This window comes from Lissotriton helveticus, chromosome 7, assembly GCF_964261635.1.
Source record: "Lissotriton helveticus chromosome 7, aLisHel1.1, whole genome shotgun sequence".
Taxonomy (NCBI): Eukaryota; Metazoa; Chordata; class Amphibia; order Caudata; family Salamandridae; genus Lissotriton; species Lissotriton helveticus.
Genome location: NC_136068.1, coordinates 1,179,465,150 through 1,179,478,406, shown reverse-complemented (window position 1 = coordinate 1,179,478,406; position 13,257 = coordinate 1,179,465,150). Strand labels below are relative to the sequence as shown.

The following is a 13,257-nucleotide window of genomic DNA, read 5'->3' as shown; positions in this document are numbered from 1 at the left end:
ACACCAGGGCGTCACCCTGGTGGTTCAACACCTGGCAGTTTCCCTGAACGCCAGGGCGGACGAACTCAGCCGCCGGTGCATGATGGATCACAAATGGCGTCTGAACTCGGACGTGGCGCAAGGCCTCTTTCAGCAGTGGGGAGAACCTTGGTTAGATCTATTTGCCACCGAAGAGAACGCGCAATGTCATCAGTTCTGCGCGTTGGAATTTGAAAGGCGGCACTCGCTCGGAGACGCTTTTCATCGTGAGTGCAGCTATGGTCTGTTGTACACCTTTCCGCCTATACCACTCCTTCCCAGAGTGCTGAAGAAGAATCAGGCGCGACCGGGCCCAAGTCATCCTTGTGGCTTCGGACTGGGCACAAAGGTACTGGTATCCCGAGCTACTCCGCATGTCAGTCGATCCCCCGATTAGTCTGCTTCTTCAGGAGGACCTTCTGTCGCAGCAGCAGGGGACGGTCCTCCACCCGAACCTGTCCAGCCTTCACCTCCATGCGTGGAGATTGAGCGGCGGCAGTTGATGCCATTTGACTTGCCTCCTGAAGTCTGTGATGTGATTCTGGCAGCCAGCCGTCCCTCCACAAAATCGGTATACGCCGGCAGGTGGAACAAATTTGTGGCATGGTGCACAGCAAAGGCTGTGGATCCACTCTGCCCCCCTTTCAGAGGTTCTCCTCTTCCTTCTTTCTCTTGCCCAGCAGGGCTCTGCTCTGGGCACTATTAAGGGCTACCTCTCTGCCATTTCTGCCTTCTTGAGGCTTCCTGATCAGCCTTCTCTTTTCAAGTCCCCTGTTGTAAATAGATTCTTGAGAAGCATCCCGCACATGTTTCCTCCTGTTCCTTTCGTGATGCCTCAGTGGGACTTGAACCTTGTTCTGACTTATTTGATGTTCGCTCCTTTCGAGCCACTTCACAATTGCCCTCTACGTCTTCTGAATCCTAAGACTGCATTCCTGGTTGCCATCACCTCTGACACGAGAGTGAGTGAGCTCCAGGCTCTATCTTTTAGGCCTCCTTTCCTTTTTGTCCATCCGGACAAAGTTGTCTTGAAAACTCGTCCTTTTTTCCTGCCCAAAGTGGTCACCTTCTTTCCACCTCTGCATCCCTCGAAGGAGGAAGAGAGGCTCCACCGTCTGGACCCAAAACGTGCGCTCTCCTTTTATCTATAAAAAAAATATGGATGACCAGCTCTTTGTTGGTTACATGGGCGCGAAGAAGGGACGGGCGGTGCACAAACGGACCATCTCTCGGTGGGTCGTGTTGTGCATCAAGGTCTGGTACTCCTTAGCGAGGAAGGAGCCTCCTGTTGGGCTGAGGGCCTATTCCACTCGGGCCACGGCCGCTACTACTGCCCTGGGTCGGGGAGTCCCCTTGCAGGACATCTGTCAGGCAGCTACGTGGGCTGCGCTGCACACGTTTGCTAGACACTAATGCCTGGACAGCCAAGTCTGGAGAGATGGCTTTTTCGGCTGTTCCGTTCTCCAGGACTTTCTGGTGTGATCTTGGTCCGCAGACCCACCGCCTTGGTTGGTATTGCTGGGGTATTTATTCTAAGGTAAGGAATCTAACAATAACCTGTTTCTTTCAGATGCACAAGTTACTTACCTTCGGTAACAATAGATCTGTAAGAAACAGTAGTTAGTGTTAGAATCCTTACCGCCCCACCCATCCTCCCTGTTCTGCGAACCGATATCTAGGGTTAAGGACATCCCTTTCAGGGCCCTAGTTTCATGGCACCAGTGTTGGTCTCTGGCATGGCTCTGCGTTCCTGGGGCGGAAAGCTATGTGCAAGAACTGATGTCAGCGCGCGAGGGCAGCGTCTAAGTACTCCGACGTCATCCTGGCAACGACGACGATGGACGCGGAGCCTCAGACGACGCCTACCGATGCGCAGGGGTACTGCTACGCAAATCTTTCTGGATCCAGTCTGATGCCTGGGGATATTCTAAGGTAAGGAATCTAACACTAACTACTGTTTCTTACAGATATAGCGTTACTGAAGGTAAGTAACTTGTACTTTTGGGGACTTGGGTGAGGCCCTCTTCGGGGGACCCGGAGGATCGTGCTATTGCACATCGGCATCGGCTGGCTCCATACAAACCTGTCTGTCTCTCCACCCTAGGGCTCAGGGGCTGGTAAGTCAGGCGGCTTCAGTCTCGCTGTCTTCTGCCCCTCCTCCGTCACTCCCTCCCACTTGGGAATCTCGATGGTTGGAGTTGTGTCCCCACCATGTTTTTGCGTCCACCAGTGCAGGCCTCCGATCCCTGAGCACGTCTTGCGTGTTTGCACTGGCTACTTCGGCCCTTTGGGACTAGGTCAAGCGCCTCCTTCCCTTTCTTCCGGAGGGTCCTCGGAGTGACCTAGAATGTTTGGTTCGTGATGCCTGAGAAATGGTGCAGTTTTCCATTCGGTCGGCCATGGTCACTACTGATTCGATGGGTCGAGCTATGGCCCGATCATTTGCTCTGCGCCGCCATGCCTGGTTGCGCGATGGCTGTTTCCCTGCCAACATCCAGGAGCGTCTTCAAGATTTGCCCCTTGATGGGGTCACCCTGTTCGACAAACATGCTGACTCTGTGGTTCAGTGTCTCATATCTGGGGTTCCATGGGTTCCATGGTTTGCAGTCCTTGTTGTGGACTTTGGCTTTTAGTTGCAGTATTGTCCCTGCTTTTTCTGGTGCTCCGGCTCTGGGTTAAAGACATTATTACTTGGACGGACTGTGTGGCTTTTCGTCGTTCTTTTGTTGCAACTGGCCTGCTGCTCCTGCATTTCTTTTTAGCCCTCTGTCCAAGAGCTCTGCTCAAAGAGGTGTCCCTTGCTTTATAGGGATGTGCCATACCCGATGTGGGGTCCTTGTTGGCTCTTCCTGGCATGGGAAGTTTCAACGTCTCCTGCTGAGTCTTCTTAGGCTACTTTTCTTTTGACACCGCTCTTCCTGCTGTTGTAGGACATCCCCTCTAGTGAGACCCGTGTGGCTGGTGCTTTTGTCTTCTGGGGGTTTCTGTTAAAAGTCTATGGTTGGTCCGTAGCTCTTTCCTGTCGCTGTGGAGACACGCTATGTGTGTTACACACAAGATATGTTCGCTGTCGCAGGATGTCGGCGGTGTACCTTCCGCCCCTGTCTTGGCTGCGTTCTACTCTCACTTCTTGGTGTGGGGAATTTCTTACGTCTTTTCTCATGGCTCAGTTACGGTGGGGCTTTTTGCCTATGGGCAGTGGTGTTTCCACCAGCTACGTTTCTGCTGCGTGTATCTGAAAGAGACACGTTAGTGATCGATTGCTTAGCGTCCGACTGGATCCGGAAAGTTTTGCTAGTAGTACCCCTGCAGCTCCGCGTCCTTCGCTGGTGTCGTATGCGCCGAGATGACATCACGGAGACTACTTAGGCACCACCCATGCGCGCTGACGTCAGTTCTTTCTTTTTCTGCGCGAGTAAGCGCAGATCCGGTTAGAGCACATACGTCAGTAATTTTTTTACTATCTTTTTGAGACTTTTGTCTTGTGTTGGTCTTCTCTGGTGCGAGTAGGGATGCCTGTTTTAAGTCCTGTGGGGCCTGCCGTCGCAGTATGTCTATGGCGGACCCTAACGACGTCTGTCTCTACTGCCTGGAGTGCAACCATAACTCTCGGTCCTGTCTGGACTGTAGGGCTATGGCCCGAAGGCCTTCAGGGAATGGCTCCGGAAGTTGCTTGACGTTTGGCACTCGTCCCTGCGACATTCGAGGTCCAGGGGTCGTTCCCGTGACCGCTGGCCGAGTCGTCATCACCGCTCCTTGGGATCCAAATCTTTACCCTCGTATGCGGGTAAGAGAAAACACATAAAGAAGTCGAAAAAGTGTTTTCGCTCTCAGGCGTCCCCCCGTCGGTCCTCGGATGCGGACTAGGGGGACGGGGCTCAGCCCCTGCGGCTCCTTCGGAGCCTGAGAGTCCCGCGGCCTACCCGCCTTTTCCGGGTCAGTCGGCGACTCCCGCACAGATGCAAGAGTTCCTTGCTGCCATAGACTGCCTGTTTAGGCCTCTGGCTCCTGCTGGTGCGCCTTCGGCCCCCGTGTCAGAATCCTACTGGTCTGTCGACTCTTCCAGCGGATCCAGCCCTGGCGCCGCCAGCGGCCCCAGCACCGCAGGGTCCTGTGCCGCTGGCTCTGGCTATGGCACCAAGAGGTCCCATGCTGCCGGCTCCGGCGCCGCCCTCCGCTCCGCCGGCGGTGCCGCAGTGGATACCGCTAGTTCTGCCTCTGCCCCGATTCCCGGACGGTTTTGTCCCTACCTGGGATCCGAATTGGGACACGGCGCCTGCTCGGCTCCGGCTGGCGCAGTTTCTTCCTTCCCCAATCCCTGCCCAGCCGCCGAGGTCTGTGGCACCTGCGCCGGCAGTGGACTATGATTGGGAGAGGTCTGAGGACCCTCTTGCTCGTCAGTGTGATTCTGAGCAGGACTGGGTGGATGACTTGGAGGAGGCTGGCGGCCTTGACGTCTCCTCTGATCCGGGTTTGCCTCCCCCCGCCCACTATGGAGGAAGGTGCCTCGTATACAGTGGTGCTCCGTAGGGCAGCTGAGATCCTTAACGTCGATCTCCCCACGGTGACCCTTAAGACTAATCTCCTCACTGAGGTGCTCCAGTCTGCGTCCAATTCATCGGAGCCACTTCTGCCCTTTAATGATGCCCTCACTGAAGGCTTGTTGGGCACTTGGTCGTGGCCAGCCACAGTGACCCCTGTGCATAAGAACGTCGCAGGGCGTCATTGCCCCTCTCCGGTCGACCCTGCCTTTCTGACCACCCATCTCACACTTGAGTCTAGTTATTCAAGCTTCAACGTCCCAGAGCGCTTTTCCCACGGCTCCACCAGATAAGGACTTTAAAAAGTTGGAGCAGTTTGGCAAGCGGTTGTTCTCTTTGGCCAGCTTAGGGCTGCTGTCGGTGAACACTGCGTGCCTTTTTGGCCGCTATTACCACGCGGTGTGGGATACCGTTTCCGAGGTGTTGCCTCAGTGCCCCGACGAGGTCCAGACTGTGCGGTCTCAGGCTGTGGCTGAGGGTAAGGACGCGGCTAGGTTCGCCATTTGTTGTGGCTTGGACACCACGGACTCACTCGGCAGGGCAATTTCCACGACCGTGGCGCTTCGTCGCCACACCTGGTTGCGGTCCACCGGTTTCTCCCTGGACGTTCAGAGCTCGCTCATGGACATGCCCTTTGACAACGCACCCTGTTTGGTTATAAGGCCGACACTGCACTGGAACGTTTTAAGAAACTCTTGAGCTAAGGCCAAGTCCTTTCCATCACGAGCCCAGCCACGTCTTCTTTTTGTTCCTTTCGTGGTCATGGCAGTGGCGCCCCTACCAGTTCGTTCAGTCAAAAGCCTGCGCAGAACCAAACGTGGGGTGGAGGCCTCCGGGGTAGCTCCGGGGCCGGCGTGAGGATCAGTCCACCTACGCCCCTGCAACATCCACCTCGAAGCCTTCCTAGTCTGAGCTTCGCGTCGCACCCCACGCCGGTGGGTGGCAGGATTAGTCTTCACCTTCTCCATTGGCGTTCTGTCACTTCTGACAAGTGGGTGCTGTAACTCGTCAGGAAGGGCTACTCCCTCCCCTTCGAGTCTACTCCCCCGGCCATGCCACCTCGATTCCACCACATGTCGGGGGATCAATTTGTGCTTTTCCAGCAGTAAATTGGGCCCAAGGGGGCCATCAAGTGCGTTCCTGGGCCGGAAGTAGGACATGGTTGTTACTCCCACTACTTTCTGGTCCCCAAGAAGGACAAAGGGTGCTTTCTCCCCATCTTGGACCTCAGGGACGTCAATCGCTTCCTCCGGAAGCAAAAGTTCAAGATGTTGACTCTGGCTCAGGTCTTTGCTGCCCTCGACCCTGGAGACTGGATGGTAGCGTTGGACTTGCAGGACCCATATTTTCACATCCCCGTAAAGCCGGCCCACCGGCGTTACCTGCGGTTCACGGTAGGTCAGGATCATTATCAATTTGCCGTGCTCCCATTCGGCCTTAAGTGATGGCGGTGGTTGCAGATCATCTGCGCAGGTCAGGGGTTTCAGTCTTCCCCTACCTTGACGACTCGTTGAAGGCTGGCACGCCCCAGGCAGTCATCACCCACCTACAGACTACAGCCGACCTCTTGCATTTGCTGGGGTTCTCCATCAATGTGCCGAAGTCGCACCTGAGTCCCTCGCAGAAGCTCCCCTTTATCGGAGCTGTTCTGGATTCGATGCAGTTTCGGGTTTATCCTCCCGAGCAGCGAGTCTGGGTTTTCAGGGTATGATTCCGGTCTTTCAGCCTCTATCCCAGGTTTTGGTCAGGATGGCCCTCCGGCTCCTGGGCCTGATGGCCTCCTGCATCCTGCTAGTGCAACTTGCCAGGTGGCATATACAGGCTCTGCAGTGGGACCTGAAGTTCCAGTGGGCGCAGCATCAGGGCAACATGTCCGATCACGTCCAGATCTCGGAGGGCACTGCACGACCGTTGCAGTGGTGGTTCACGAATCGTGATTGGGTCAATGGCAGATACCTTTTCCTTCCCCAACCGGAGCACACATTGGTGACTGATGTGGAGGCCACTTGGGAGAGGCTGAGATCAGAGGCCTCTGGTTTCCGGCGGAGTCCCAGATCCACATCAATCCACATCAATCTTTTGGAGCTTGGGGCGATCCGACTGGCACTGACGGCGTTCCTTCCCTCTGTTCGGGGAAGTTTGGTGCAGGTGTTCACAGACAACACCACCACCACCTTGTGGTATTGCAACAAGCAGGGCGGGGTAGGGTCCTGGACCTTTTGTCAGGATGCTCTGCACCTCTGGACATGGCTTGAACATCAGGGCATTACCCTGGTGGTTCAACACCTGGCAGGTTCTCTGAACGCCAGGGCGGACAAACCCAGCCACCGGTTCTTGATGGATCACGAATGGCGTCTGAACTCAGACGTGGTGCAAGGTCTCTTTCTGCCGTGGGGAGAGCCTTGGTTAGATCTATTTGCCACCGAAGAGAACGCTCAATGTCATCAATTCCCATATATGGAGATGGGGAAGCACGTTATGGTCATCTAGTAAATTACTTGAGTACTGGAGAATGTGATCCCCAGCCTGATGGAACTAACTGGTAGAAGGGACATAAGCAATCTGATAACTTGTTTATTGGAAGTCTTGCTGTTACACAAGAAGGCAAACAATTAATGAGAATTCAAATTATCACTGCTGCTGGCAAACAATCAGATATCAAGGAATTGGAAATAACCTACCAAATGGTGACATAGTGGATAGCAGAAATAGTGAAATTCACAGGGACTGAGATAAACACAATAAAAGCTTTGAATAGGTGTGTGGGAACCATAGACACAGTACAAGCGAGTAAATACATTCATGGTAAAGGTTCCCAAGGAGGATAACCTACCACAGTAAACCAAAGTAATAGGAAAGGAAATATATAAGTAGCGGAAACAACAAGAACCATACCTGAAGAGAACAACAATGTAAGCTAGGACTGAGAGCATGACCCACAAACCGCAAAGAACAGAGTCAACAATACAAAAGAAACTTCTAAGTGAGAAACAAACCTAAAGCATTTGATAGCAGCACAGAGAAGAATTATTTTGAGGAGTTGAAAAATAACGGTGATAATGACATGAAACGTGTAAAAGTTGTCAAAATAAGTCAACATGTATAACAATTGGATGAAGAGTAGACACATATATGTAAACAAGCAATATATATGTGTATCAATAAAATCTGCTGGTTAAAAAAGGAGTTAATAAAGAATAACTAAAATATAATAAATAACCACCATTTCTGAAATTTATGATTTATTCAAGCACATGTGTATCTGTTCTATCCATGAATCTGTAGAAGTTTTTACATGTGGGAATGGGTTAATGTCCACTTGATATTTTCCATTCATTTGTGTCTCACGGGTGGCTCATTGAACTAACCTCATATCTATCCCTAATACCCAATAATGACAGTGGTAATATCTCCTTGAGTGGCTTACTGCGTGTTATTCCTTAAGGAAACTATGAAGTATGCTTTATCTGTTTTATCAGAACTTTCATAATTCTAGTTTTTTTTCTTTTGCAACATCAAAGGTTCAGTGAAGCCAGAAGTTATGTAATGGATCCCCCAAGCTCATTTTAATGCATTAATTGCTCATTGAAGTAAATGTCATATAAAGCAGCCTCAAATCACTTTACACAGACATGTATGCAATTCCTGATCTCCATGGTGAACAATTTTCATAAATCCCTTAATAGAATACATTTTCATTATTGCTGTTGCAATTTTCCCATTTGCTTTTCTGTTTTAGAGTCTTGCCTTATCAGTTAGCTTTTATCCAAAGCATAACGTAGCACTTATACTCTGGTCTAACAACTGCCTTCATTTTCAAGTGTTCATACACCTTCCCATAACTCTTGCTTGATAATAGAGGCTCTCCTTTTTAATTCTCGAAGTGAGTTTGAACGCACGTTCAGAGGGTGTGAAACAGCATGCTATAAATGGGTGGCTGCTTCTTTAGCTTCTAATAACATGCATCTCTACCAATTTTTCAGGTACCATCCTGCTATACCCGCTTGTGAGTGAAACAGAATAGGGACTGACATGCAGAATTCTCACAAACTAAATAACTTGTGTTTTATATTTTGCATCCTTCACAGGTGTTTGAAATTGTAGAACGTGTTGAAGAACTGAGGAGAAAATGGCCAGTAGCTTGGGGCAAACTAGATGACAGTAGCATTGGAGTGGTTACCCCATATGCTGATCAAGTGTTCAGAATTCGAGCAGAGTTGCGTAAAAAAAGGTTATCGGAAGTCAGTGTGGAAAGAGTGCTAAATGTCCAGGGTATGTATTGACTAAATGTGCATTCAACAAACAAAAATATTTGTACTTTTTTTTTTTAATTCCCAATTCACTGTTTGGAAGCAGAAGTCTGACTTATCAGTTGAAAAGATGGAAAATTGTTTGTTGGAGTACATGCACTTACTAGGCTATTGTCTGCATGTATCCACCCATGGTCATCCTTCAGGCTTCCTTCTTTCCTTTCGTTAAAGATCTACATACTGGGCTTTCTTTTGTTGAGATTGGAATTCTGTATAAGGCCCTTCCCCTTCATCTTGACATTCAAACAAGTCAAGCTGATGGTCCGATCCTTATGATTGATAAAGATTTGTCAAGGGTTGCTTGACAAACCCTTGTTTTGGTTTATCAGTGGTTATCCGCACATTGAGGAGGGGGGTACCTCTCCCCACCCTTATGCACCACAATCATAATTGTACACTAGTACATACTCACTGCGTATTTACCAGGAGCGTCATTACCCTACACAATCCACCGACTAAGAAGTCCCACCTAATCCCAGTGAGTTGCAGCCTTCTGGCAAACCATTGTACTGTGAATCTGAAAGAGATACGTTAGTGATAGATTCCTTACCTTGGAATATCCCCAGGCGTCAGACAGGATCCGGAAAGTTTTGCTAGCAGCGTCAGGAGGTGGCGTCCTGCGGCTCCGCGTCCGTCGCTGGCATCGTAAGCGCCTAGATTACACCACGGAGACTACTTAGGCGCCACACCTGCGCTCCGAAATCAGTTCTTTCTTTTTCCACGCCAGCAAGCGCAAATCCGGATAGAGCACGTACCTTAGTCACTTTTTGACTACTCTATTGAAACTTTTGTCTTCCCCCTTTTTCTCCTGGTGCACATAGGGATGCCTGGCTTTAAGTTTTGTGGAGCCTGCCGTCGCAATATGCTGGTGGCGGACCCACATGCAATTTGCCTCTACTTCCTGGAGACCGACCACGACTCCCGGGACTGTCGGGCTACAGCCCCGAAGGCCATGAGGGAGCGGCACCGGAAGCTACTGGAGGTCCGACACTCGTCCCGACACCGCTCCAAGTCCAGGGACCGCTCGCCGGGCCCCAGTCGTCGCTCCTGGGGCACCAAGTCTTCGCCCTCGAATACCGGTAAGCGACGACATAAAAAGAAGTCAAAGAAGCGTGTTCGCTCTCCGGCGTCCCCCCGTCGGTCCTCGGATGCGGACAAGGGGGACAGGGGTTCTGCCCCTGCAGCTCCTTTGGAACCTGGGAGTACCCCAGTCTACCTACCTTTCTGGGGTTCGTCGGCGACTCCTGAACAGGTGGAAGAGCTTCTTGCCACCACGGACTGCCTTTTTAGCCCTCGGGCTCCCGCCGGTGCGCCTTCGGGCCCCGCGGTTCTGTATCCAGATCCTGTTGGCCTGCCGGCGGATCCAGCCTCGGTGCCACAGGATCCTATGCCGTTGGCTCTGGCGCCACACGGTCCGGCACCGCCTTCGGCTCCGCAGTGGGCGCAGTTTGTTCCGCCCTTGCCCTGGTTCCAGGCCCATTTCATTCCTGCCTGGGATCTGCATTGGGAGACGGCGCCATGGGCGGAGGAGAGCGCTTCCTACACAGTGGTGCGCCATCTGGCTGCTGAGGTTCTCAAACTAGACCTCCCTACAGTGGCCCTCAAGACTAACCTCCTCACCGAGGTGCTTCAGACGGCGTCTACCTCGTCGGAACCGCTGCTTCCCTTCAATGACGCCCTCACTGACGTCCTGTTGTTGTGTACTTGGTCGCGGCCGGCTACAGGGGCCCCTGTAGATAAGAATGTCGCCAGACGTCACTGCCCGGCGCCTGGTGACCCTGCCTTCCTCACCACCCACCCGACGCCTGAAAGTCTTTTTATCCAAGCCTCGACTTCACAGAGTGCTTTTCCTCGGCCAGCTTTGGGCTACGGTCGGTGAACACTGCCTTCCTATTGGGCCGCTATTACCATGCGGTGTGGGATACCGTGGCTCTGGTCTTGCCTCAGGGTCCTGAGGAGGTTCAGGCTGTTCTTTCTCAAGCGATTGCTGAGGTTAAGAATGTGGCTAAGTTCGCCATTCGGTGTGGGTTGGACACCGCTGATTCGTTGGTCAGGGCGATTTCTACTACTGTGGCGCTGCGTCGCCATGCCTGGTTGCGTTCTACTGGGTTCTCGCCTGATGTCCAGATTTCGCTCATTGACATGCCCTTTGATGGTACTCGCCTGTTTGGCGATAAGGCCGACAGTGCACTAAAGCGCTTTAAGGACTCGTGGGCCACGGGCAAGTACTTGGATCTGGCTACTAAGATCCCGGCCACTCCTGGTTTTCGTTCATTTCGCGTACACGGCAGGGACGCTTAGACACGTTCCTTCAGCAAGCCTGCGCAGAACCAGCCTCAGCGTGGCCTCGGATGCGGCTTCTGCAGGGGTAGGTCTAGGAATCAGGGTGGGGGTCAGTCCACCTCCGCCCCGCTGCTTCTACTTCCAAACCTTGCTAATCCAAGCTTTGTGGAGCATCGGACATTATATTGGACAAGTGGGTGTTGCAGATCATCAGGGGGGGTTATTCCCTTCCCTTTCAGTCCTTCCCTCCAGCCATGCCCCCTCAGTGCCACCGCATGTCGGGGGATCACTTGGTGCTTCTCCAGCGGGAAGTCGCAGCCCTCTTGGCCAAGGGGGCCATCAAGTGCGTTCCTGGGTCGGAAGTAGGGAGTGGTTGTTATTCCCACTACTTTCTGGTCTCCAAGAAACACAGAGGGGGCCTGCGCCCCTTCTTAAACCTTCAGAAAGTATATCGCTTCCTCCGGAAGGAGAAATTCAAGATGCTGACTCTGGCTCAGGTCTTGGCTGCCCTCGACCCTGGCGATTGGATGGTAGCATTGGACTTGCAAGATGCATATTTTCATATCCCTGTCCTGCCGGCCCACCGGCCTTACCTGCGGTTCACGGTAGGCCATGAGCACTTTCAGTTTACCGTGCTCCCCCTTGGCCTTACCAGTGCCCCTCGGGTGTTCACGAAAGTGATGGCGGTGGTCGCAGCTCATCTGCGCAGGTCAGGGGTGTCAGCCTTCCCCCTACCTCAACCACTGGTTGTTGAAGGCGTGTTCTCCCCAGGCAGTCGTCAGCCACCTTCAGATTATGGCCGCCCTTCTGCACCTGCTGAGGTTCTCCATCCACTTGCCGAAGTGGCACCTGAGTCCCTCTCAGAAGCTCCCCTTCATCGGAGCAGTCCTGGATTCGACGCAGTTTCTGGTTTATCCTCCCTAACAGCGAGTTCGGGATACTCAGGCTGAGTCCGGAGAGACAGCTTTTTTACCGTTCTTTTCTTCGTGGCTTCCTGGTGTGATCTTGGTTCGCAGACCCGCCACCGGATTTGGTATTGCTTGGGTATCTATTCTAAGGTAATGAATCTATCACTACTGTTTCTTTCAGATGCACAAGTTACTTACCTTCGATAACAATATATCTGTAAGAAACATTAGTAGTGATAGATTCCTTACCGCCCCACGCGTCCTTCCCATTTTGAGAACTGATTTCTAAGGGTTAAGGTCATCCCTTTCAGGGCCCTAGTGTCATGGCACCAGTGGTCAGTTTCTTGCATGGCTCTGCGTTCCTGGTGCGGAAAGTCGTGTACAGAACTGACGTCAGCGCGCGTGGGCATGTCGAAGTAGCTCCGGCGACATCATCCCGGCACCAACGATGCACGCGGAGCCGCACAACGATGCCTACCGACGCGCAGGGGTACTGCTGACGAAAAACATTCCGGATACAGGCTGACACCTGGGGGTAATTCTAAGGTAAGGAATCTATTAGTATTAATGTTACTTACAGATATATCGTTACCGAAGGTAAGTAACTTGTGTATCGAGGACCATACCGTCAACAACTCTCATGACAACACCGCCGACTGCCACATGGCTGCAACAGCACCAAAGAATGGCATTCCATCATCGATGATTGATACCGTTGACACCACCATCGACTATGATAAAGGTGTCAAGTACATTTTCACATCCCGAGCTGTCGACGTTTAGCAAGATATGCCTGTTACCTCCCTCGCACCTTTTTAACCTTCAGGAGTCGGATGAAGAGGATGAGGATGGTTTATACGGAGTTGCTCTCATAGTCCAACCATTGCCATAAACTATAATGGCCCTAAGCCATGTTTTAAATGTTATGTTATGTTATGTTATGTAACATTTTTAATGCGCACAGATGCTCCAGCAAAGGAGCGTCCTGGCGCAAGGGAAAGGCAGACACAACACAACACTAAAACCAGCACCAAAAACAGAGCACTTAAAACAGGGGGAGTTTAAAACAGAAAAGTTTTCAAGGCCCTACGGAAAGATATTAGATCATCCAGAAGACGGATTTCCAGGGGGAGCGCATTCCAGAGAACTGCAGCTTTCACTCGGAAGGAGCGTCCTCCCATCCGGCTGAGTCTGAAC

At 52.0% G+C, this 13,257-nt stretch overlaps 1 protein-coding gene across 4 annotated transcripts in view; it reads left to right on the top strand.

The window, feature by feature from the left end:
* The window catches only part of HELZ (helicase with zinc finger), a 1,775,655-nt gene that overhangs the window by 1,071,133 nt on the left and 691,265 nt on the right, over positions 1-13,257 (top strand). For all 4 annotated transcript variants that reach the window (XM_078654323.1, XM_078654320.1, XM_078654322.1 and 1 more), the window contains exon 21: positions 8,648-8,831. In XM_078654323.1, the coding sequence (XP_078510449.1) occupies positions 8,648-8,831 (184 nt within the window). The remainder of the gene's footprint in view (positions 1-8,647; positions 8,832-13,257) is intronic.